We start from the raw sequence: 27,940 nt of genomic DNA, 5'->3' as shown, positions 1-27,940 counted from the left end.
CTCAGAGCTAGAAATCTGAAAACACAGGAAGGGATATCAGCATTTCATCTGAAGTATCAAAGTAAGAGAAAATTTTCTACCCATCCTATTCCTACTTGCTTGTAAAAACAAAAAAGTTGGATTTTAAAATAGGTCAAAATCAAATGTCTATATGTACAATGAAACAGAGTGTGGAAATGTGTGCCCTTTTGTTGCCCAAGAAAGTTTCAGAAGTATGTTTTGAAACTGGTAAGAGATTTGAAATCTAGAACTTTTCTGATTAAATAAGAAACAATCAGTACATGTTGACTGATATCCATCAGTGGTGATCACAAAGCAATGGTCAAAGATACAACCATGTTCAAACACAAAATGAATATCTCTTGGATAAAGAAGGACAAAGAAGTAGGACTAGTTTTGAGGTAAATACAGGCAATGGAAACTAAATTTGGCCCAAATAGGATATAAAAGACTCAGGGTTACATATGAGATGTATGACCAATGGAAGGCTCACTGCTTAAGATTCATGATGGAGTAATACTACTAAAAATTGCATATGATTAGCTAAAGGCAATGGCACCCCACTGCAGTACTCTTGCCTGGAAAATCCCATGGACGGAGGAGCCTGGTAGGCTGCAGTCCACGGGGTCGCTAAGAGTTGGACACAACTGAGTGACTTCACTTTCATTTTTCACTTTCATGCATTGGAGAAGGAAATGGCAACCCACTCCAGTGTTCTTGCCTGGAGAATCCCAGGGACGGGGGAGCCTGATGGGCTGACGTCTATGGGGTCGCACAGAGTCGGAAACGACTGAAGCGATTTAGCAGTAGCTAAAATTAAAATATAAAATTTATATACTTAAAATATATAAACAAAATACTTAAATATAACTGACAAAAATTGGGACTTTTGACAAGCCATAACCCTAGGGAGACAGGAGGATACAGAAAAAGCCTCATTTCTAGAAATGTACAGATAATCAATTCACTGTCTAACTTTTAACGGTATATGCAATACCCTCCAGAGAAGGAAATGGCAACCCACTCCAGTGTTCTTGCCTGGAGAATCCCAGGGACGGGGAGCCTGATGGGGTGCCGTCTCTGGGTTCGCACAGAGTCAGACATGACTGAAGCAACTTAGCAGCAGTAGCACCAGCAGCAATACCCTCATCATCACTGACAGGAGTCTCAAGATGCCAATACAGTATTTAAAACATGGGGGAAAAGGAAAAAAACCAGAAAACTGCTTGACAGAGAAGAATGAATATAGAAAAGAAACTAGGAAAAATAGGGGAGGAAAGAAAGTAGAGAAGGAAAAAAACTCATTTTAAAATGAACTTGTAATTAAACGTCAAAAGACATCTAAAGCTAAGTGCCAGCAGAATCAACATTCATTAAATTAATCCATTCCAGCTGAAATAATTCAAAAATAATGACTACCTTTATGATTCTCAAAATTTTTTACTCTTCCATTAGAACTGAAACAGAAAAGCAGAAATGAAATAAAAATAAGTGAATATTAAAAAAAATAACTATAAGAAATCTTGTGAATATTTTTTAAAAACCACTTAAAAAGCAAATGGAAAAAATATCAGCCACAAAGAATTACTGAACTGAAAGGTAGCTAGATAAGAAATAAATGTTTGAGGAAACAGATGAGACAGAACATGCTGCTGCTGCTGCTGCTAAGCTGCTTCAGTCCTGTCTGACTCTGTGGGACCCCACAGACGGCAGCCCACCACGCTCCCCTGTCCCTGGGATTCTCCAGGCAAGAACACTGGAGTGGGTTGCCATTTCCTTCTCCAATGCAGGAAAGTGAAAAGTGAAAGTGAAGTCGCTCAGCCATGTCCGACTCTTAGCAACCCCATGGACTGCAGCCTACCAGGCTCCTCCATCCATGGGATTTTCCAGGCAAGAGTATTGGAGTGGGGTGCCATTGCCTTCTCCGACAGAACATACTAAAAGCTTTCAAATACATCTAATCAAGAGTCCAAGAGAACAGAAGAAATATTTGAAAAATACTAAGAATGTTCTAGATCAAAAAAAAGGTATCAGTCCAGTTTATTGATTAAAAAAAAAAAATTCAAAGTACTAAGCAAGAGTTAACTATATCCCAATAAATTGGGATATATATATATAGTTAACTATATCTCAATAAACTATAAAATTAAAAAAAAAATGTTTTAAAGTACCAAGCAGGATAAACTTAAATCACACAGAAGTAGCAAATATCCAAAGAAAGAAATTAAAAGCTATGAGAGAAAAGATATGACCTATAAAAGTGGTTATACTAACAGATTTATTAGTTACTACTTACTCCAGAAGACAGTGGAGTAAAACCTCAAATAGTACTAAGAAAGAATGGTCTATCAAAACTTTTATACCCAGACAAACTACCATTTAGAGGAGAGAAAATATGAGACCTCAAAAGCTCTGAACAGGAGGTGGGGGTGGTTTGTGTGGCCTGGAAGGAGAATAACTATTTTCAGACACAGAAAGATTAGTTTGCTTTCCTCAAAGCCTTAAGAACAATTGAACAGTTTACTTCTATTACCTTAAGACCTATAATTAGAAACTTAAAAACATCTTTCAGTAAGGGAAAAAAAGGAGCCTATCAGAAAGAATGGCCTACAAGCTTCAACAAATGGTGTAAAATAATAAATACAAATTTAATTTCTGTGTGAAGACATAAACCAGGTGATTAAAAATATTAAACCAAAATTCTAGATAACTATAAGAAGACAGAACTATAGCATATTTAGAGGAGCAGTAACTGGTCAAAGTACGTTAAACTCCATACTGCTTTTCAAAACATGATATAAATACCCAATTACTTTATACTTTCTTAGAAAAATATATGGTTAAATATATATTGAGAATTTAGGAACAACCACTTAAACGTAACAGTGATTTATAAAGTCAAAAGCAAGGGGAAAATAGGATAAAATGTACTGATCTAAGATAAGGAGTAAAGGAGAAAAGTAAAACAGAATAGAAATAGAAAACACAAAAAGAAAAATAAGACCCAAACATCAGCATTGCAAAAATGTAAAAAACTTAAAACTCATCTAATAAAAAACAGAAATTGTCAGATTGGATAAAAAATTCAAAATTTACTACTCTGAGTGACAGAAAATAAGAGATGAAAAAAAAAATACTTTAATAGTCTGACCCAATCTCCATCTAAGCTCCTTTTCATCCATTCCCATACAGCAAGAAATGGCCATAGGGCACATCCAGCAAGATGTTCACAAAAATGTTAATAAGAAGAGATTTCTTTCCTAGATAAAAGATAAAGAATGAAAAGAAGCCATTTGTCTCTACAATCTTTTTCCTCTTTGAAGGCTGTGAGCTCTAGAGGTTAGCCATTGTGCAACCTTGAGTGCAAAAAGAAAACATTAGTGATGTTTTCTCCTAAGAAAAGAAGACTGGATCTCAAACTGCATCACTAAGTCAATGCCTGATAATATTTCATGAGACTTTTTGCTTTATGAAAAAAAGAAAGCCTTACTGAGCTATCTGCAAATAGATATATCCTTAACTAATGTACTCTGCAAATACTAACGAAAGCAAAGTATATATACAATAGTAGTATTATATAATATAAAACTTAATGGAAAGAAGAAATGAGATACTACAGTAAAAGTTCCCAAGAAACAGTGAATTTTTATGTTCCTAACAGCATAAAATGCAAGTATGTAAAACAAAACCCCAGAAGTACAGAGAAAAATGGACATGTCAACTTTCAAAGTGAATGATTATACATAAGCAGACAAAATATTGGTGGTGATATTAAGAAATTTGGACTATCTCTATCTACTTCCAATGAAGAACATAAAATAGTATTTTCAAATAAAGACAGATTTTTAACTGATCCTGTACTACAACACAAAATCTCAACCCACCTGGAAGTATACATATCATACAATCCATGTTTTCTGAAAAGAACAGAAATGAATTACAAGTCAACAGTATAATACAGTAGGTAAAGAAAAAACTATATTTTGAAAGCTAAATATATTCCAAATATTTCATGGATTTAAAGGGAAAAAATCAAGATAATATTTTTAAGAGCTTAATAATGAAAGTGTTACATATTAAAATGCATTAAAGTTAGAATGTCTGATGTAGATTTCTTCTACTGATATCCATTCTCAATTGTCTTTTCACTTGCTCTCCTATCCTACTAAAGTGAGAGGAGTGAAGATAGAGAAGGAAAGAGAACATCAGCAAAATCAAAGCCTGGTCTTTGCATAAACCTGTTCTAATGCAAATAAAAAGCCATGGCTGCAAAAAATACTAAGAATAAAAAAATGAGAAATAATTACAGCCAAAGAATTTTTTAATATCACAAAAATACTTTGAACAAATTAACACCAATATGTAAATATTCAGATTAAAAAATATAGTTAAAAATTACTCATGCAGAAATAAAAAATATAGAATGAACCATTTAGCCATTAAAGAAATTGTGTTTTTAAAAAGTCTACTCTGACTCTCCAAAACGTAAAACACAGGCAAAAACTTGCAGGTTGTATCACACAATCCTAAGAAAGAGTTAATATGTTTTAATTTACTGTTTCTAATAACTTAGCATTTAGCTCTTCCTTCAAATTATGATGAAAAGACTCAATATTTCAAAACAGAAGGAAAATCTAAGCTATAGAATTTGCCTCTTGTCTTTAGAGAACCCTTCCCGGAGGACAACAGGTAACAATCTCATTGCCTTGCTTACTCCATTGCTTTAGCCTATGCGAACTCCAGTTTTTGAGTGGTCAGATATTAATAGAGGGTTAGACACTCTCATGGCACTTAAGTTTTAGGTGTTTATTCATAGGCTGTTTTTGCAGTCCAAAGATAACTGTTACTTCCCTGTAGAGATTTACCAAAGGCCCCGTGTTAACTGGTTGGGGCAGGGTGAGCATCTTTGGTTTTTCTCTGACTATGTTCTTGTCTACAGTCACCCTACAGATGGCCCCTAAGTAGTCTGTGAAAGTGAAAAGTGAAAGTGTTACTCCCTCAGCCTGTCCAATATTTCAAGACCCCAAAGACTGTAGCCTGCCAAGCTTCTCTGTTCATGAGATTTTCCAGGCAAGAATACTGGAGTGGGTTGCCATTCCCTTCTCCAGGGGATCTTCCCAATCCAGGGATCGAAGCTGTGACTCTGCGCTGCAGGCAGATTCTTTACCATCTGAGCCACTAGGTAAGTCCCATATAGTCTGAAGTCACTGCAATCACTGATATCAAACTAGCCTTGAGAAATCTTATTTGGGGCTGCATTTCAACGTCCAGATTTAGAGACATCACCTATGATGACTACACAGTAGCTTCTACCTTCCCTATAGTACTGTAAGCACCAATAAATGAAACGATGGAGAGGAAATCTCCAACATACACTGTGAGGAAATAAGGTCAAACTACCGCACATTAGTCTGTCACAGGCTCAAAAATATAGATTTTAGCAGCTCTTCATTTTACCTTTTTCAGTAAGACTGAGTAAATGTTATGGTCCATGTCATTATTTAGAAACTAGTGCCTGGTGGCAGAAGAAGAGTTATTCATTCCTTTACCCATTCAACCAAGCTATCAAGCACCTGCTACATGTCAGAGAAAGGCTAGACTAGTTAACCGACCAAAATGGTTCTACACGCAAGTGTTACCAAACTACAAAGGAAAAATAATGCCCACACATACCAATGTTTCAAATAATACAAAAGATACTCAACTCCATGAGGTATTTTGATGACAAAAATGAAAACAGTTCTATTATATCAAAAACCATTAAACCTTTGTTTCTAAGAGTAATATCAGATGTTGAAGGAAACTCCTTTTCCTCTAGCATCAAGTTAACACGTGGAGCACATTCCCCAGTTTAATACTGCTTGCCGCACTTCACCTAATCACTCACTCTTCCCCTTGAAGAAGGGACTCAGGAAACTTGGAGGAGGACTAAGAATGCTAAGCTAGGCGATGCCTCTCCCCAAATCCAGCACTTCTTTGCAACCCAGGTACCTGTAGGAAGCACACAGTCTGCTCTGTTCTACTATGCAGTTATGGTTGATCTTTGTAAGCTCTGCTTCTGAGGGTGAGGAAAGTCTGACAGTTGATTGGGACAGAAACGTTCAGTTCAGTCACTCAGTCGTGTCCAACTCTTTGTGACCCCATGGACTGCAGCACTCCAGGCCTCCCTGTCCATCACTAACTCCCAGAGTTTACTCAAACTCATGTCCATTGAGTCGGTGATGCCATCCAACCATCTCATCCTCCGTCATCACCTTCTCCTCCCACCTTCAATCTTTCCCAGCATCAGGGTCTTTTCCAATGAGTCCATTCTCCACATCAGGTGGCTAAAGTTTAAGAGTTTTAGCTTCAGCATCAGTCCTTCCGATGAATATTCAGGATTGATTTCCTTCAGGTTTGGCTGGTTAGATCTCCTTGCAGTCCAAGGGACTCTCAGTCTTCTCCAACACCACATTTCAAAAGCACCGATTCTTTGGCACTCAGCTTCCTTTATAGTCAAACTCTTATATCCATACATGACTACTGGAAAAACCATAGCTTTGACTAGATGGACCTCTGTTGGCAAAGTAATGTCTCTGCTTTTTAAGATGCTGTCTAGGTTGGTCATGGCTCTTCTCCCATGGAGCAAGTGTCTTTTAATTTCATGGCTGCAGTCACCATCTGCAGTGATTTTGGAGCCCAAGAAAATAAAGTCTGTCACTGTTTCCATTGTTTCTCCATCTATATGTCATGAAGTGATGGGACTGGATGCCATGATCTTCAATTTTTCGAATGCTGAGTTTTAAATCAGCTTTTTCACTCTCCTCTTTCACTTTCATCAAGAGACTTTTCAGTTCCTCTTCACTTTCTGCCATAAGGGTGGTGTCATCTGCATATCTGAGGTTATTGATATTTCTCCTGGCAATCTTCATTCCAGCTTGTGATTCAACCAGCTTGGAAGTTCACATGATATACTCTGCATATAAGGTAAATAAGCACGGTGACAATATACAGCCTTGATGTACTCCTTTCCCAACTTGGAAACAACTTGTTGTTCCATGTCCTGTTCTAACTGTTGCTTCTTGACCTGCATACAGGTTTCTTAGGAGGCATGTAAGGTGGTCTAGTATTCCTACCTCTTGAAGAAGTTTTCAGTTTGCTGTGATCCACACAGTCAAAGTCTTTGGAGTAGTCAATAAAGCAGATGTTTTTCTGGAACTTTCTTGCTTTTTTTCAATGTTCCAACAGATGTTGGCAATTTGATCTCTCCTCTGCCTTTTCTAAATCCAGCTTGAACACATGGAAGTTCTCTGTTCATGTACTGTTGTAGCCAGGCTTGGAGAATTTTGAGCATTTGCTGTTGTGTGAGATAAGTGCAATTGTGCAGTATTTTGAACATTCTTTGGCGTTGCCCGTCTTTGGGATTGGAATGAAAACTGACCTTTTCCAGTCCTGTGGCCACTGCTGAGTTTTCCAAATTTGCTGGCATATTGAGTGCAGCACTTTCACAGCATCATCTTTTAGGATTTGAAATAGCTCATCTGGAATTCCATTACCTCCACTAGCTTTGCTTAGAGTGATGCTTCCTAAGACCCACTTGATTTCGCATTCCAGTATGTCTGGCTCTAGGTGAGTGATCACACCACTGTGGTTATCTGGGTCAGGAAGACCTTTTTTGTATAGTTCTTCTGTGTATTCTTGCCACCTTTCCTTAATATCTTCTGGTAAATGCATGGATTATGGTGGCTCAGACTGTAAAGAATCTGTTTGCCATGCAGGAGACCTGGTTTGTTCCCAGGGTCAGGAAGATCCCCTGGAGTAAGGAATGGCTACCCACTCCAGGATCCTTGCCTGGAAAATTCTATGCACAGAGAAGCATGGTGGGCTACAGTCTATGGACCACAAAGAGTCAGACATGACTGAGAGACTCACAACACTTTCATGCTCCCTTTTACTTACAGCCCACTGACCACACTGTGTCTTCCACCAGAAATAATGTTCTACCCTTTCTAGACAATTAATATCCATGTATTCACTTTAACTTACTTTAATTATAACTTCTTCTGGAAATATTTCCCCAAGTTAGCCTGTACGAACCCTCTATGATTTGTATCATAAATTTAGCATACTATATTGCCATATTGTATTTATTTATTTGTATTTTATACTATATAGTAAGTTCTCTAAGGTATGTAGGCATCCATAGAACTCGGCAAAGCACTCAGTCCAATAAATACCTAAATACATGAGTAGAAAATGAATGCATGAATGAAGACAATAAATCATAAATCAAAGAAAACAGACATAAAAATTACCAGAAAAATTAATTGCAGCGACATTTTTACTCACCCCTTCATGCAAGAAAAAATAGTTGATTTAGGTTTCACAACTATATAAAAAAAAATTATAGCTGACATTTAGAAAATTAACTATTTGTTAAGCATTATACCATTAAAGCAATGAAAAAGATTTTGTTTGTTTGACTGGCTTTTTTTTAGTTAAACAATACCTATCTAAAGACAATTTTTTTTTTCAATTTCTCTAGACTACCACTTAAAACTCTAATTATCTTTTCAGATTATGCCAATACTCAATTAGAAAGAGACTCCATGAATATATGATCTTAATTTAAAAAAAAATATATGTATATATAGTTCCCATTAATCTGACTCCATATCCTATTGATAACTGTGGAAAAACATATGAAAACATCTAAATTAAAAAATTAGTATAGAGACTTCCCTGGTGGTCCTGTGGTTGAGAATCCACCTGCCAATGCAAGGGTTCTATCCCTGCTCTGGCAAGATCCCACATGCAGCGGGGCAACTAAGGACGTGGGCCACAGTTACTGAGCCCCTGTGCCCTAGAGCCAGTGCTCCACAACAAGAGAAGTCACCAGAAAGGGAAGCCTGTGCACTGCAACTAGAGAGCAGCTCCTGATCACGGCAACCAGCCTTTGTGCACGGCAACAAAAACCCAGCACAACCAAAAATAAACAAATAAAAATTAAAAAAAAATAAGTATGCTAAGCTAAGTCGCTTCAGTCGTGTCAGACTCTGTGTGACCCCACAGACGGCAGCCCACCAGGCTCCGCCGTCCCTGGGATTCTCCAGGCAAGAACACTGGAGTGGGTTGCCATTTCCTCCTCCAATGCATGAAAGTGTAAAGTGAAAGTGAAGTCGCTCAGTCGTGTCCGACTCTTAGCAACCCCATGGACTGCAGCCTACCAGGCTCCTCTGTCCATAAATAATGATTTAAAGAATTCTCCAATACCAAAATCTAATTAAACGGTACTCCCACACATGTTGAAGTTATAGTAAACAGACTTCATTGGCCATTTGAAAAGTTCTACTGAATTTCCAATTTTAGTATTTGGTAATTTTCCAAGTTTTCTGAAAGTATTACGTCACATTTCCTAACTCCAAATGTAAATACAGGCTGAAATATAATAAATACTGCTATTTTTTTCCTCTTATAAAAAATACAAGTATATATGATCTCTAAAGTTTCCCCTAGATGAACTTTTCTTTCTTTTTTGCCACAGTATCTATACATTTCTCATTTTAAAACTATTTCAGCAAATGTGAAAAAAGAGATGAGCTTAAGTCAATCATACTTACATGTTCTGGGATTCCTGGCTAACCAAAGAAACAGAATCAGAACCCTCTACTGGAGTAGGAATTCTTTCTGATAGCAGACTTGTCTAAAATATAAGAAATATACATTTTTCTTACTTATAGCATTACTCATAAGCTGTCATGCTACATCTTTATATTTGACTCTTACTGTAATTAAAGATTAAATTACTTGCAAATTTTAAATTATGTGATTCTTAAATATCATGCAAAGTAATTCATAAATAAGGCACATAGATAATGTAGGAAGAAGATACTGATATATACTACATTTGAATACTGCTCCATTATGATCGCCAGTGTCCATACAAAAACCCAGCTATCTGTAAAAATTGCTCAGAAATAACTTTCAAAGAGTAAATCTATATAGAGACAGTCTATTTTAAGTCCCTTTTACCTGAAGTAATGAAAGCAAGGCCAAGGCTAACAGAGTTTTACCAAGACAATGCACTGGTCATAGCAAACGATGCTTCCAACCACACAAGAGAGGACTCTACACATGAACATCATCAGAGTCAATACGAAATTAGATTGATTGATTATATTCTTTGCAGCTGAAGACAGAAAAGCTCTAAACAGTCAGCAAAAACAAGACTGGGAGCTTACTGTGGCTTAGACCATGAACTCCTTATTGCCAAACCCAGACTTATGTTGAAGAAAGAAGGGAAAACCATAGACCATTCAGGTATGACCTAAATCAAATCCCTTATGATTATACAGTAGAATTGACTTAAGGGATTAGATCTGACAGACTGCCTAAAGAACTATGGAATAAGGTTCATTAACACTTTACAGGAAGCAGTGATCAAAACCATATCCAAGAAAAAGAAGTGCAAAAAAAAAAAAAAAGGCAAATGGTTGTCTGAGGAGGCCTTACAAACAACTGAGAAAAGAAGAGGAGTGAAAGGCAAAGGAGAAAAGGAAAGATTTATCCATCTGAATGCAGAGTTACAAAGAAGAGCAAGGAGAAATAAGAAAGCCTTCCCAAGTGGTCAATGCAAAGAAAGAGGGAAAAATAGAATGGGAAAGACTAGAGATCTCTTCAAGAAAATTAGAGATACCAAGGGAACATTTCATGCAAAGATAGGCACAATAAAGGTCAGAAATGGTATGGACATGACAGAAGCAGAAGATATTAAGAGGTGGCAAGAATACACAGAAGAACGATAAAAAAAAGATCTTTATGACCCACATAACCACAATGGTGTGAGTACTCATTTACAGCCAGACATCCTGGTGTCCAAAGTCAAGTGGGCCTTAGGAAGCATCACTACAAACAAAGCTACTGGAGGTAATGGAATTTCAGCTGAGCTATTTCAAATCTTAAAAGATGATGCTGTGAGGTGCTGCACTCAATATGCCAGCAAATTTGGAAAACTCAGCAGTGCCCACAGGACTGGAAAAGGTCAGTTTTCATTTCAATCCCAAAGAAAGGCAATGCCAAAGAATGCTCAAACTACCACACAGTGCACTCATCTCAACTCTAGCAAGTAATGCTCAAAATTCTCCAAGCGAGGCTTCAACAATACGTGAACCATGAACTTCCAGATGTTCAAGCTGGATTTAGAAAAGGCAGAGGAACCAGAGATCAAATTGTCAATGTCTGTTGGATCAAAGAAAAAGCATGAGAGTTCCAGAATAACATCTACTTCTGCTTCATTGACTATACTAAAGCCTTTGACTGTGTGAATCAGGACAAACTGTGGAAAATTCCTCGAGAGATGGGAATACCCAACCACCTTATCTGCCTCCTGCGAAACCTGTATGCAGGTCAAGAAGCAACAGTTAGAACTGGACATGGAACAATGGACTGTTTGCAAATTCAGAAAGGTTAAGGCTGTATCCTGTCACCCTGTTTATTTAACTTATATGCAAAATACATCATGAGAAATGCCGGGCTGGATGAAGCACAAGCTGGAATAAAAATTGCTGGGAGAAATACCAATAATGTCAAATATGCAGATAACACCACTCTTATGGAAGAAAGTGAAGAGGAACTAAAAAGCCTCTTGATGAAAGTGAAAGAGGGGGTGAAAACAGCTGGCTTAAAGCTCAACATTCAAAAAATGAAGATAACGGCATCCGATCCCATCACTTCATAACAAATAGATGGGAAACAACGGAAACAGTGACAGACTTTTATTTTGGGGGCGGGGCCTCCAAAATTAGGTGTAGATGGTGACTGCAGCTATGAAATAAAAGATGCTTATTCCTTGGAAGAAAAGCTATGACAAACCCAGACAGCATATTAAAAAGCAGAGACATTACTTTACCAACAAAGGCCCGACTAGTCAAAGCTATGGTTTTTCCAGTAGGCAAGAACGGATGTGAGACTGGACCATAAAGAAAGTTGAGCGCCAAAGAATCGATGCTTTTGAGCTATGGTGTTGGAGAAGACTCTTGAAAGTCCTTTGGACAGCAAAGAGATCAAACCAGCCAATCTGAAAGGAAATCAATCCTGAATATTCATTGGAAGGACAGATGCTGAAGCTGAAGCTCCAATACTTTGGCCACTTGATACTTCTAATGAGAAGAGATGAATCATTAGAAAAGACACTGATGCTGGGAAAGATTGAAGGCGGGAGGAGAAGGGGATGACAGAGGATGAGATGGTTGGATGACATCACCGACTCAATGGACATGACTTGAACAAACTCCAGAGATGGTGAAGGTCAGGGAAGCCTGGCATGCTATAGTCTATGAGGTCTCAAAGAGTCGGACACAACTGAGCAACTGAACAACAACAACAATAACCAGAAGAAAAGACTGTAGCACCCAGTTAAGTTGTAGAGCTCTATCCTACAGGGATAGGATGTACTGAAGTCATCTTTTGACAAGTTAGAAATCATTATGTGCTTTGGAGTACTGTGATGCTAAAGAAGTCCAGTAAAATATTTTAACTGTAGTATAATATTATAACACTAAACATATCTGAAATAAAGATTTTCAGGGAAGAAAAAAGATTGAAAATACTTACCTTCTTCCAAGCCTTTGCTATAGATTCATGCAAACTATAAGGAATTAACACCTGCAAGCCTTCACATGTACCATATATTTGACGACACACAGAACTAAAAGCTCCTTTAACCACAGGAAACATTTCTGATCCAGAAAAAATAGAAATATCTTCATCAAGAAGTTTTTTCGAAAACTGGGCAATTAGATGAGCACCTGTAGGACTAAAAGATGATACCAAAACAATGTACTTTAAGTGACCTAATTTGATTGAATTGCTTTCTCTGCACAGGTATGTCACTAACTTGACTGTTTGGTAGTAAAGCTCACTTATTTCCATTTGTTTTACTTCTTCTTAAATTCTACTTTTTAACTTTAACATTTAGTATATAAAACATATTCATGATTCTAAAGTCAAATCTAAGTACAATCAAGGAATAATCCCAGATATCTTTTATCTATGCCTCTTAACCCAAATATTTTTTTTCCTTTCCTCTAAACTATTGCTTTTCTCTCCTTTAAAGCTATTACTACTCTTGTATCATTTCCTTTTGAAAATAAGGTGGGATGATTTGGGAGAATGGCAATGAAACATGTATAATATCATATATGAAACGAATCACGAGTCCAAGTTCGATGCATGATACTGGATGCTTGGGGCTGGTGCACTGGGATGACCCAGAGGGATGGTACGGGGAGGGAGGAGGGAGGGGGGTTAGGGATGGGGAACACGTGTACACCTGTGGCAGATTCATGTTGATGTATGGCAAAACTAATATAATAATGTAAAGTAATTAACCTCCAATTAAAATAGATTTATATTAAAAAATAAAATAAATAAAAAATAAAACAAGTATAATTTTATTTATTCATATTCCCTTCTACTATACAAAGGGTAACATTCTATAAACTTTCTTCTGTTTTGTTTTTTCACTTTATATATCCTGATGACAACTCTATAGCCGTACATAAAAAAAAATTTCTCATCCCCTTTTCACTACTGCTAAGCACTCCTTTGTATAAATATAATTCAATCTATTAGTCTCTTGTGATTGAACACCTGGGATGTTTCTAATCTTTCCCTAATAAAGTTAGAAACTCTAAACCACTGCACAATGAGGATTCAGAAGAAATTCTAACATTTTATGTCTTTTCTGTTCAATTTCAATGTGAGGGAGACACCTAAAAAGAGAAACCTAGAAATCATAATGATAATAATGGGAGAAAATTAACTACATACAATTAAATGATGTCTATATAAAAGAAAAAAAATAGGGAAGTGATGAACAATAAAAAGAACTTCTTTACTCATGGCAAGAAGTTAGTCTTCCTAATTTTAAAAGAATTATTATATATGGATAATGGATAAGAATATTTCCATATTATATATGGATAATTACTATATGTGGATATATGGATAAGAAAAAGGCTTATTATATATGGATATATGGATATGAAAAAGGCTTTCCAGATATATGGCTGGAAAAAGGCTTCCAGGTTAAATATGTCAGATTGAACACATTACATTCACATCTACTCCCTTCTGAAATATTAAAATGCAATGGTAAACAAAATTTTCAGAATGCTCTTGTAGCCATCAAGGACAAGGAGCAAAAAAAAAAAGGGTATGATAAGTAACAAGTTTAGGAATGTGGGAAAAAATGAGTAATTTAGGATCCAGAAAAATTGAATAATCAAAAATAAAACAATTAGAAACAAGAATTACACTTTTATTAATACTGAATCAAAGTTATAGAAATCCAAGCCTCACTGTTTCCATCCATGTAACAGAGATAACCATAGAGGCCTCTTCCTTAGTCACTGTGAGGATTAAATGGTTACCACCCCCCACCAACCTCACCCAAAGACTTTGATCCTATGAGCAAGACAATATGTTCCCAGATGTAAACATATTAAAACACATGATAGAAAAAAATAACAACAGATGGCAGGAAAAGTTTGGCACACACACAAAAAAGGAAGAACAAAGCCAAAATAGAAAACAGTAACAAAGATAGTAAACATGAATCCAATCATATCATACTCTAAATGACAAGGATCAATTAAAAGAAAGACTATCAGAGTAGATAAAAAAAAACAAGATCCAGTTATGTGCTATCTATAGAAGCCTATTAAATATAATGATAAAGACAGATTAAAAGTAAACAGATAAAGACATCATGCTGATGATCAAGAGAAAGCTATACTAGCTATATTAATTTCAGACATCACAGCAAGGAAAATTACCCAAAAGGCATATTATGTAATAAAGGGGGTCAATTTTGCAAAGAGATGTAACAATCCTTAATGTGTCCCTGACAGTGTCAAAATGCATGAAGGAAAAATTGACAGAACTGCAAGAAGAAAAAGATGAATTCACTGATGCACCCTGAAATTTCAGCACTTCTCTGTCAGTAATTGATAGATCCAGCATGAGGACATAGCTGAACTGAACACCACAAACTACCAACAGCATACAATTGGTACCTACAGAATACTTCCAGTAGCAGAATATACACTTTTCTCAAGCTCATATAAAACATTCACTGAGCGATCACATTCTGGGCCATAAAACACATTTTAACAAATTAAAAATATCAATCATACAAAATATGCTATCAGAACCATAAATAACTCATAGGTCAAAGAAGTCTCCAGAGAAGTCTAAAACTATCTTGAACTAATGAAAATGAAAACACAACTCATTTGTTGGATGCAGCAAAAGCAGTGCTTAGAGGGGGAAGTTTACAGCACTGAATGCATACAATAGAAAGATGATCTAAAATTCAATAATCTAAATTTTCACCATAGAAAATGAAATTAAATCCAAAACAAAGCAGAAAATAAAGATTAGAACAGAAATCAATGAAATTAAAACAGGAAATGAGTGGGGGGTGGAAAGCTAGTCTTTTAAAAGATCAGTAAAAGTGAAAAGACTTAATGAGGTTAGAGAGGAAAAAAGACACAAATTAATAATATGAGAGGCTATCTCTACTAATTCCATTGATTTTAAACAGGTAATAAAGGAATACTGTAAAATATATATATATATCAATAAAAAGTCTATGCCCACACATTAGAAAACTTATATAAGTGGACCAGTTCCTTGAAAGACACAACCTGCCAAAACACAAACAATCTGAATAAACCTACCTATTAAAGAAATAGAATAAATAATAAACTTCCTAAATAGAAAACACTTTGCCCAAATAGGTACACTGGTGAACTCTATCAAACATTCAACAAATTATGCCAAATCTCTTTCAAAATCTAGAAGTAGACTATTTCCTAAATTATGAGATCAGTGTTACAGTAAGACCAGACAAGAATCACGAAAACCACAGACTAGTCTCTCTCATAAACACAGACAAAAATCCTTAAATATTAGTAAATCAAATCTAACAATGTATAAAAAGAAATATTCTAGGTATGCAAGGTGGTTCAATATTAAAAAAAATCAATTAATGTAATCTACAACAGCAATAGAATAAAAGGACACTCATTGTGGTGTTATTTGTGGAGGCAAAATCATAGACACAACCTAATATCCAATAATGTAGAGAAATCTGAATAAATTATGGTAAAGTCATACAAAAATGTATCATAGAGCTATTAAAAAATGTTTCGTTCTATATTCACCTAGGAAGAGGTTACGGTTACACACAAAAAACCAAGTAATGTATATACCATTTTTGAAAAGAAATAATTCTATGACTATGAACATATATATTTGATGCATCATTACAGGTGCAGAGAAAGTCTACAAGCATAAACATAATGTTATCACTGGCTGACCCAGGTGATAGAACTGAATAAGGGTTAGAGAAGGAAGATGGGGAAGTAGTTAGCTTTCCTTTCTACGGTTTAACTTAAAGTCAGTCATTTGTGGCTTTAGAAGTTCCAAGAGTACAGTCCAAGGGAGTAAAAAAGATCCTATGTATTACAGACATCATGACCTACTCTGCCTGTAGAATTCATAATCCTGGTTATTCCTTCAAATTTCTGATGATCTAATATGTTAGTAGTTGATCAAGAAACCTAACTAGATAACTATCTAGAATAATTATCCCAATTTTCATTAATATATGACAAGATTTTTGCAAACTTTAAATCAGATTTGTGAAAACACACTAAAAAATTCCACAAATTATTCAAAACAGAAACATACCTTTTTTCTTCAGAAGAGTTCATATTTTCTCCATAAAGTAGTAGGGTAAGTCCTTCTTCCACAGATGCAATTCTTGCCAAAATATGAGCTATATGAATTAAAGCTGTTTCAGAGCAATTTGGAGCAGCCTGTATGTTAAAGATATCATATAATTTTATGACATGCTAACATATCACAGACTAACATTCAAGGATGGTACTGTAATCTAATAAAGTTATATTATCACAACAAAAAAAGAAAGTTAATGATTGTTAGGCTGTGAAATATGTCTGAATTAAATGCATCATTAGATTATATTCTCGTACTAGCACAGTTGATAAGGCAAAAACATACATACTTTTTACCCAAAGCTATTACTGTTTATTAAGACAGCTGAAACAATTGTTGCTATTATAATTTTATATGCATATAATTCTAGATGACAAATGCAGTAGCTCTTCTTCTTTGCCCTTTACTTTTCACTCACTGGGCTATATCTGATCTAATTTCATTGTACATGCTATCTAACATACTTTCTAAGGGACATCATCTTTTCCTATAACTGACTGGGTCATGAGTTATAGGTGTGACTGCTGCTGCTACTGCTGCTAAGTCACTTCAGTCGTGTCTGACTCTGTGCGACCCCATAGACGGCAGCCCACCAGGCTCCCCCGTCCCGGGGATTCTCCAGGCAAGAACACTGGAGTGGGTTGCCATTTCCTTCTCCAATGTGTGAAAGTGAAAAGTGAAAGTGAAGTCGCTCAGTCGTGCCCAACTCTTAGCGACCCCATGGACTGCAGCCTACCAGGCTCCTCAGTCCATGGGATTCTCCAGGCAAGAGTACTGGAGTGGGTTGCCATTGTCTTCTCCATAGGTGTGACTAAGGACTATCAATTCATGAGTTGGCCAATAGCTAATGATGTCAACTAATGAGAAAACCTAAGTGGAACTGATCATATTTCCCCATTTTTTATTGTTAAAAGTAGTAAAACTAGTTTTACCAGTATATAGAAAATTAGTACATAGGAAATACTAAAAACTAGAGAGTTGTGTCAATGCTAGAGACTATCTACAAGTCTAAGTCTACTAAAGTTTCCATTCTTTCTGGGACCTACTTATGCACCTGTACCTACATGGATGCAATGCACCTATTCTCCTCGATAATTTTGAATATATCTATACAGTGACTGCAGCCATGAAATTAAAAGACGCTTGCTCCTTCAAAGGAAAGCTATGACAAACCTAGACAGCGTATTAATAAGCAGAGCTATCACTTAGCCAACAAAGGTCCATATAGTCAAAGGTATGATTTTCCAGTAGTCATGTACAGATGAGAGAGTTGGATCACAGGCTGAGTGCCACAGAATTGCTGCTTTTGAACTGTAGTCCTAGAGAAGACTCTTGAGAGTCCCTTGGACAGCAAAGGAGATCAAACCAGTCAATCCTAAAGGAAATCAACCCTGAATATTCATTTGAAGGACTGATCTGAAGCTGAAGCTCCAATAATTTGGCCACCTGATTGTGAAGAGCCTACTCACTAGAAAAGACACTGATGTTGGGAAAAAAACTGAAGGCAAAAGGAGAAAGGGGTGACAGAGGATGAGATGGTTGGATGGCATCACTGACTCAGTGGACATGAATTTGAGCAAACTCTGGGACAGAGAAGAGGACAGAGGAGCCTGGCATGCTGTAGCCACGGGGTTGCAAAGAGTCGGACATGACTTAGTGACTGAACAAAAAACACATTGCAACCAATACATTCTAATAAATTCAGTGGGTTAGTTTAACTAATGAGGGGTCAGGTATATTCACCTGAAGAATTCTTAACTAGATGATCTAATGTTTGTTACTTTCACACTAAATCTTTCTTAAAAGAAATTCTCTACTTTCCTTCATTCATACACACATTTTTTAAACTTTCTTTTTCCTCATTTTCAATAGTTTATTTGTTTGATATTCTGTCTTTCCTATTAGAGTGGGTTCCTTAAAAAACAATGACTACGTGTTAGTCACTTCTATATTTCAACTACCCAGCATAAAGCCAGTGATGCAGCATTGACTCAGTGGGTAGTGTTCAATGCCTTAAGTGAAATAATGAATGTCTATTATGTGCCAGACAGTTTTTTTTTTTAATTCTCAAGAATCACTGCAACTTAGGTACAATTACAGAAGTACATAATGTGAGAATATAGACAAACACCTAAATCTGTCAGGGAGAATTGAGAGAAAATTTCAAGATACAATAAACTACAGTCTGAAGAACAAACAGACCAAGTTAGAGACTTTCCATGGCAAGGAATAAGTGTTTGAACATAGGGAAACACTATAACCTGACTTAGAAAATGCAAATGATCTCTTATACTGGAATATACAGGAAAGAAACAGGTACAATATAAGAAAACAGAAAACTCGATATAAATGTCTAGTTGAAAAGTCTGGTTTATCCAGCAAGCAACAAGTAGCCTTAGTGGCAAAATAGGAATAGGCTGGAAAAAGGAAAAACTGAACAAGAAAAAATGTGTATATTCCAAGCAAGAAATTATCAGGGCTTAAACAAAAATAATACCTACACTTGTGGCTCAGCAGTAAAGAATCCACCTGCAATACAGATTCTGGAGATGCACATTTGATCTCTGGGTTGGGAAAATCCCACGGAGGAGGAAATGGCAACCCACTCCTGTAATCTCGCTGGGAAAATCCTATGGACAGAGGAGTCTAGCCAGTGGGCAACAGTCCCTGGGGTCACAAAAGAGTCAGAACTGACTGAGCATGCATGCACACACACAAACAAAAGCAAAAACAGTGGGGATTAAGAGAAATACCTGGATTTTAGACATATGCAGGGGGGAAAAAATCTCTAGGTCTTAAATATAAATTGAATGTAGAGAATGAAGGAGTTCCCATTTACAGAAAAGGGCAGAAAAAAAAATACTGTTTTGCATACACACCGAGGAAACCAGAATTGAAAGAGACACGTGTACCCCAATGTTCATCGCAGCACTGTTTATAATAGCCAGGACATGGAAGCAACCTAGATGTCCATCAGCAGATGAATGGATAAGACAGCTGTGGTACATATACACAATGGAGTATTACTCAGCCATTAAAAAGAATACATTTGAATCAGTTCTAATGAGGTGGATGAAACTGGAGCCTATTATACAGAGTGAAGTAAGCCAGAAAGAAAAACACCAATACAGTATACTAACACATATATATGGAATTTAAAAGATGGTAACGATAACCCTGTATGTGAGACAGCAAAAGAGACACAGATGTATAGAACAGTCTTTTGGACTCTGTGGGAGAGGGAGAGGATGGGTTGATTTGGGAGAATGGCATTGAAACATGTATAATATCATATAAGAAATGAATCACCAGTTCAGGTTCAATGCAGGATACAGGACGCTTGGGGCTGGTGCACTGGGATGACACAGAGGGATGGTATGGGGAGGGAGGTGGGAGAGGGGTTCAGGATGGGGAACATGTGTATACCCGTGGTGGATTCATGTTGATGTATGGCAAAACCAATACAATATTGTAAAGTAATTAACCTCCAATTAAAATAAATAAATTAAATTTTTTAAAAAAGAAAATGCTGAGTTTGGCTCATGGAATAAATAACAAAAAAAGGTGTTCAGTAGGCACCTGAAGTTAGTAGGCAGCTAAAGAAGTCTGGAGCTGAAGTGATCTAATCATCCAGGAAAAGCATACTAAGAGAAAGAAAAGTGAACCAGGTCCTGAATCACTGAAGACAGCAGGGACTTGGAAGGGAAACCACAGAGGTAACAAAGAATATTTAGAAAGGGACAGAAAAAAGAGAAAGATTGTAGGAAAGCTAAGGAAACATAATTTCAGAAGTGATCTACTGTGTTAACGATCAAATCTGAAAAGCTACGTTTTAAAATTACAGGCAACTGCAATCAAAGCTCCATCAGTGACATGATGAAGGCAAGATTATAATACAATGAGGTGAGAAACAATGGGAAGAGAAGGAGCCAAGACAAGAATGGTAACCTGCCATAATTAAAAGCTTATTGTTAAAAAGATCAGATATAAGGTGGTAGTTAAAATTGTGCACTGGGTAATCAAGAGTTTCCCCCATCCCAACACATTTACAGGTAAAAGAAAGATGCCAAAATAAAACAGAAAGTTAAAGATAGATAGATGAAAGTTAAGAATCAATATGGGAAATAGATGGGGAAACAGTAGAAACACTGTCAGACTTTATTTTGGGGGGCTCCAAAATCACTGCAGATGGTGACTGCAGCCATGAAATTAAAAGCTTACTCCTTGGAAGGAAAGTTATGATCAACCTAGATAGCATATTGAAAAGCAGAGACATTACTTTGCCAACAAAGATCTGTCTACTCAAGGCTATGGTTTTTCCAGTAGTCATGTATGGATGTGAAAGTTGGACTGTGAAGAAAGCTGAGCACCAAAGAATTGATGCTTTTGAACTGTGGTGTTGGAGACTTTTGACAGTCCCTTGGACAGCAAGGAGGTCCAACCAGTCCATCCTAAAGGAGATCAAGTCCCGGGTGTTCATTGGAAGGACTGATGCTAAAGCTGAAACTCCAATACTTTGGCCACCTCATGCAAAGATCTGACTCACTGGAAAAGACCCTGATGCTGGGAGGGATTGGGGGCAGGAGGAGGAGGGGACGACAGAGGATGAGATGGCTGGATGGCATCACCGACTCCATGCATGTGAGTTTGAGTAAACTCTGGGAGTCGGTGATGGACAGGGAGGCCTGGCATGCTGCAATTCGTGGGGTCGCAAAGAGTCGGACATGACTGAGCGACTGAACTGAACTGAACTGAAGAAGCAATAGCTATGGTTCAAAATCCAGGAGTACATTTCTTAGCTCTGGTATGTGGTTTACATTTTGAAATTTATGTTATGGTTATGTTTAGATTTCAAAATTTATGTTATGGCATTCTGTAATATTAAATTGTATATTATGATCTATTTATTTCTTCTCTGGTCATCCTGTTTTCCTGAGGCTGACGAAGATCAAAATATTTTCATTATGACCACTTACTTTCCCAGAATTCCACACTGTATACCACAGTCACATAAATGTTTAATGCTTTCTGAATGAGCAATAAATGATGAATATGTGAGTGGGTGAACAGTTGCCCATCCCACTGAGAGGTGGGCAAAGAGAGAAGAAATCAATGAAAACACTACAAAACACAGACACGGAAAATCAAAAACCTTTAGTCTATTGCTAAGGCTTTTAGTCATTTCCCAGAAATTTAGTCACAGGAGTGGAGAGATACATAACACAGACTGCACTAGTGGTAATGGTATCAACTCTTCCACCTACTAAATGTCTGACATTAAGCAGTTTCTTTCAGCCTCGGGTGTGATGGATACAGTATATAATGTAAGGTAATATACTGCACAAACTGCAGAGATATACATATGTTCAGAACTGGGATGCTTATAAGTTTATCTAAAACAATACTTGTTCTTCATATTTAAAAAAAGCTGACTCCAGGAAAATATTTCCAAAGGCTACACAGTTGTCATTAAAACAAACAACAAAGTACTCATATGACTTAAAAGATTTATAAAACAAATATCTTAATAGATAACTTCAGTTCTTGCCTGACCAGAAAAAAAGATTAAGATGTTATATGGACTTTTCCCTGACACTGTCATAACTAAAATCAACTAACTGTATGAAGTAAGATTTAAAATACATTTATATGGAAAATGGTATAATACTTCAAATGATCAAATTTAGAAGTCCCATTGAATATTCATTAATACCCAAGTAAGAGACTCTTTATTACCAACCTTAGTTCCTTTCATTAAGTTACGAATAGGCTGAAGAAGAGCCTCAATCACAGTGTTGTTATATAAGCATTCAATTGCACATTCTTTCTGATCACAGAGTATACACAGAACTTCAGTTGCCATACTTGCAGGAGAATAATCCTCTGATAAAGAAGAAGTATTTTTTGAAAATTTAATAAGACATTACTTACATCTTTTGTTTCTGTGCTAGCTATTGCTTGTTTCAAAAAGCTCATCAAGGTTAATTAAAGAGTTTAAAAATCATACAATTCAATGCTCAGAGGATGATTTATTACCAAATTATGACCTGAAACTTGAGAATATTTGCTTAATGTATCTTCAAGTTAATGAAAGCAAATGACATTATAAACACCAAAAGACATCATTAGATCATTTGCTGTTTGACATTAAAGCTCTGCTTGATAGTGAGGATGTGGTTTGAAGCAAATTCACAACTTCTCCCCTCCTGGCAAACACCTTTCTGATTGCATTCACTTTTCTCCTTTTTCTTAAAAAAAGAAGAAAGTATATTCAGGTGTCAAGCCTGGGAGTAAACTAGAATCATTAAAAAATATAAAACACAGCCAAAAAGAAAGCAGAGGAGAAACTGTAATGGAAACTAGCATATTTCTTGTGTTAGCATAAAACCAATGAAATAAACGAACATTTTTAAGACTTTTAAAAATATATATATATTCAGCAAGACACAGATATAAATAAATATAATATAGAGAACAGTCCCAAAATTAATGTGGTATTTTTAGTTTCATAAATTAACATTTGCAGACATTTGCCTCCTAATATACTAAACAAAACAGTGTTTTACATGAAGAAATTAGGGAACCAAAAGTTAGTAATGTAAGGTTTTCCTGGTAATATACAACATAAAAACACTAAAGTTCTTAATTTATACTCTAATATTCCATACTCCATAAATTCACTAAGCAAATACTTGACAGGACCAATGTAATTTATTATGAATAATGCTTTCTTAATGAAATCTCTTTACCAAATGAGGTCTGTGAAAACATCCAGAAAATAGAATATTTTTCCATGGTTTCTATTTCTCTATTTATAATAGAAGCAGATTACCTAAATGACCAGGTGATGTCATCTTTGGACAAGTTGGTGAATGATAGATAAGTTGGGTAAACAGAACCAGAAGATCTGTAAGGGATACCGAATCTTCAAAAAGGAAGAAAAAGAACATCATTTTCTAGCATATGTTTACAAGTTAGAAAATTTTAAACTAATCATCCATCCTCCTAATCTGAGTTTTCATAGAGACTATGGTACAATTAGGAAAAAAGGGTCTATAATACAAGATTATATCCAGAAGAATAAACTAGACATAGTTGCCTAAAGATCACAGCTAATTTTTAGCCGAATCAGAACAAGGACTGCTAGTTCTGAATCCAGACTTGAATCATCCAATATATCTAGGATTTTAAAAGGCAGAGAAAAAAAAATAAGGAAACATTAAAGACAGGGGAAATAGAATTATACAAGTAGGAAGAAGTACATACTGGGAGAAAAAAAAAAATAACAACACTTTACATAAGCCTGTCAGCAGACTGAAAGGTATCTTGCTCAGTATCCTAGGAGAGACCAAGCCAAATCTCTAAACTAAAAAATCATAGCACAAATTTTATCATACCTGAATATATTCATATCTCCTAATTGCACTTACCTTTTCTAGTCTTTAACTTTACAGGAAATAGCTTTCGGCCTTGTGTATAGATCAGTAATCTTCCCAAAAGGCTCAGTGAGTGAATGAAATAAATGTATTGTAATTCTTGTCCTGAGTAGTAGAAAGTTTTCTGCTTAATCCCTTAAAAGAAAAACAATTACATTTGTTTTAATGCTATTATATTTCATAGTACCTGTTTTTATTTCTCTCTGAACATTAAACAAGGTTGCAGTCTATAATGGAGACACTTGGTATAAATTTCTTTAAAAATCCCTTACTGTTTCCCAAGATACTTTAATACACTTAAATCTGAAGAAAAGCATTCATTATAAAATTTATCAAACCTCAGAAAAGTATAATAGGCATACAGTGACCATTCTAAAACAAATACCATAAGATTGTTAGTTATCTGTCATTATAAAGAGACTGAATTAAGGAAGGAAGGAACTCAATATAAAACATTATTACTGCATAATTCTACCAATTAAAGGCCAGTAGCACAATCATATTTGTAACCATGTTTGCAGATGAAATTAGAATTGCTAAAATAAAGGCACCTTCTAACATATATCATTTATTCACTCATTCATCCATACATTCGAGATCTACTGAGTACCTGTTTTATATAACACCTTGAACTATTTGCTGGTGTCAAAAACCAAGAAGAGTGAAACCAGGCTTCCAGTGGCAAACAGCCTGATTGAACAGAGCACGGGGAGGATAAGTAGGAGAAACAAATGGCTAGCGGATAGCAGCAACATATCAGGACTTAGCTGCGAAAGAGTATGGGCTTTATTATAGAGGCAACTGTGATGATACTAAAGGGTTTCAAGCAGAAAAGTAATCAAATATGCTTGTGCAAAACTGACTGATGGCAACATGGAAAGGTGAATGGAAGAAGGTCAAGGCTTAAAGTAACACTCATTAGGAAAATCACGAACAAAAGCATCCATTAGAAAAAAGAATGGAGAAGATGAGACAAAAAATAAATGTTGAAGGAAATAAAATCAATGTGCCTTAGCTAGAATTACATGCATACCATGAAAAGATTTTAAAAAATTCTCAAGTTTCTGAGTACATAGTAAATTCTTCTTCTATTTAATTCTGAAGAAAAAATGTTTAGAAAGATAATAATGATTTCAGTCCTTGATATTTTAATATTGACGTTCCCAAGGATCTTCCAAATAGAATACTAAGTATGAGTGCATTGGTCTGGGACTCAGGAAAGGAATACAGACTTAAACATTTAAGGGTGATCATTTATATATAAAAATATGTAATACTTGAAACCATGAGAGTGAACAGGCTCCCTCAAGAGACAACAGATAGACTAAGCTGAAAAAAAAAAAAGCAAAGAGCAAAACTTTTTTAAGTACAGACATAAAAAGAACCTTTCAAGTGACTAAGAAAAACATGTTAGATGAGAATGAAGAAATCTAAGAAAGAATGGTATCAGGAAGATGAAGGAAAGAGTCAAGAGAGGCAAATGCTGTGAAATGAGGGCAAGAAAGAAGAGAAAGTTAATGGGAAGACCAAGGAGCAGCAGAAATAAAAGTATCATTTCCATGGTTGAGAAGTGAATAGGAGATAAAGAGATGGGGCCTGGGTATATATTCAATAGTTAGAAGGCCTTTACTCTTAAGGAAAGCAAAGAGAAGTAAGGTACATATGAAATTGCTCAGTTTTTTATATGAAAAATATGAGCAGGTTTAGAGAATGCAAGGAAAGGTACCAACAGAAAGGAAGACAACAAATGAAGCAATGGTTCTTAAAAAAAAAAAAAAAAAACACCAGATAGGAACAGAATCAAGAGCAGACAAGTAGTTCAATCTAGAACAGAAGGATTACCTCTTCATTCTAACTGGGAGAAAAGGAACATTGATAAGGGCACATAAATATGCATCTGCATGCATAAATGCAGAGGTGACCTAGAGTAGAAGAACTGTAGGCAGGAAACTCTGAAAGAGAAGAAGGCAAAAATTTTGAAAGAAATGTTGAAAGACTGCAATGAAGCACCCTGAAGTCTTCACTAGACAGGGAAAAAACCAAGGTAGTGAAGGGCTGGGAGATGGGTAGGGAAAAAAAGCTAGATACAACATTTTAATATTAATTAGAAAAATTTATGAATTTACAGATTATATACACACACACACACACAGGCTTCACTGGCAGCTCAGACATTAAAGAATATGCCTGCACCCTCCACCCTTCTCCCTCCCCATACCATCCCTCTGGGTCGTCCCAGTGCACAAGCCCCAAGCATCCAGTATTGTGCATCAAACCTGGACTGGCAACTCGTTTCATACATGATATTATACATGTTTCAATGCCATTATCCCAAATCTTCCCACCCTCTCCCTCTCCAACAGAGTCCATAAGACTGATCTATACATCAGTGTCTCTTTTGCTGTCTCATACCAGGAGACCTGGGTTTGATCCCTGGGTTGGTAATACCTCCTGGAGAAGGGAATGGCTACCCACTCCAGTATTCTTGCCTGGAGAATTCCATGGACAGAGGAGCCTGGTGCAATGGCACCCCACTCCAGTACTCTTGCCTGGAAAATCCCATGGACGGAGGAGCCTGGTAGGCTGCAGTCCATGGGGTCGCTAGGAGTTGCACACGACTGAGCAGCTTCACTTTCACTTTTCACTTTCATGCATTGGAGGAGGAAATGGCAACCCACTCCAGTGTTCTTGCCTGGAGAATCCCAGGGGGGGAGCCTGGTGGGCTGCCATCTCTGGGGTCGCACAGAGTCGGACACGACTAAAGTGACTTAGCAGCAGCAGGAGCCTGGTGGGCTACAGTCCATGCGGTCGCAAAGAGTCAGACATGACCTAGTGACTAACACTTTTACTCTCATATGCATATAAACTTATTTATCTTTGTCTTCTCTCAAAGTTCTGGCTTCTTTCTGTACTTTCTCCTTTACTACAAAACACTTATATTTTGAAACCTGTTAATAATTGGTCTTTGGTCATTTTTCTTGAGTAAAGAATTTATTCAGGGATAAATAAAATTATAAGATATCTTCATATTCTCAAAGAACTTAATATTTCCCTAAAGAAGTGACGTAGAATGATAAGATATCAAATTCACATACAAAGCTGTATGAAGTCAGCAAGAATAATAAAAATTCACCTAAGGCAAAGGTGCCTTCTTGAAAAACTCAAAGTTTACTCTTTCACAATAAGATTTGTATCAGTGTAGGGATTATGGATAGTGGCAGCAGGAGTAGGAATAACCAAAGTGTAGGCACTGGTATGCCTTCTAAGAGAAGTTTCACTTCTATCAATAACTAGATATGAGATTAGATAGATATATAAGGGCCAGACTATGAAACATTTAGAATATTTTAGTTCAGACTGAGGATAAGCAGAGAAGAATCATAAAATGGGGCAAAGTGTTCAATAATAAAACAGTATTCCATAGAAATTTTCCTCCCACTAAAATGCACCTGATACACTTTCATTCTTTCTTCCTCTAGTGTACTACTGCAGTGTAACTCACGAAGACATACACCGTGTTATGAGCTGAAAAACTGCAGACTGTATGAATCGCTATAACTTCAAATGTAGATCTGCTACAAAAGGTCATATTATGCTGTATCTTAAATCTGTGGAAAGTATCTTGTATTAGCAAAAGCAATCTAATTTATTATGATATTAAAAAATAAATTACAAAGCTATTTATTAATAAAATTTACCATTTTTTTAAATGTAACAAA

The 27,940-nt window shown here is 36.2% G+C and overlaps 1 protein-coding gene across 2 annotated transcripts in view; it reads right to left on the bottom strand.

Annotated features, from left to right (window-relative positions):
• The window catches only part of TBC1D32 (TBC1 domain family member 32), a 207,492-nt gene that overhangs the window by 131,025 nt on the left and 48,527 nt on the right, over positions 1–27,940 (bottom strand). The window contains exons 13-19 of one of the 2 annotated variants that reach the window (XM_024996951.2): positions 24,216–24,356; positions 23,618–23,710; positions 22,526–22,668; positions 16,738–16,865; positions 12,592–12,793; positions 9,600–9,682; positions 3,885–3,917 (exon numbers count right to left, since the gene is read on the bottom strand). In XM_024996951.2, the coding sequence (XP_024852719.1) occupies positions 3,885–3,917; positions 9,600–9,682; positions 12,592–12,793; positions 16,738–16,865; positions 22,526–22,668; positions 23,618–23,710; positions 24,216–24,356 (823 nt within the window). The remainder of the gene's footprint in view (positions 1–3,884; positions 3,918–9,599; positions 9,683–12,591; positions 12,794–16,737; positions 16,866–22,525; positions 22,669–23,617; positions 23,711–24,215; positions 24,357–27,940) is intronic. The other variant, XM_024996952.2, reaches the window with a different exon arrangement.

The sequence above is a fragment of the Bos taurus genome, chromosome 9 (assembly GCF_002263795.3).
Source record: "Bos taurus isolate L1 Dominette 01449 registration number 42190680 breed Hereford chromosome 9, ARS-UCD2.0, whole genome shotgun sequence".
Taxonomy (NCBI): Eukaryota; Metazoa; Chordata; class Mammalia; order Artiodactyla; family Bovidae; genus Bos; species Bos taurus.
Note: the sequence above shows the minus strand (reverse complement) of the source record. Positions and strands in the feature narration are given on the sequence as shown.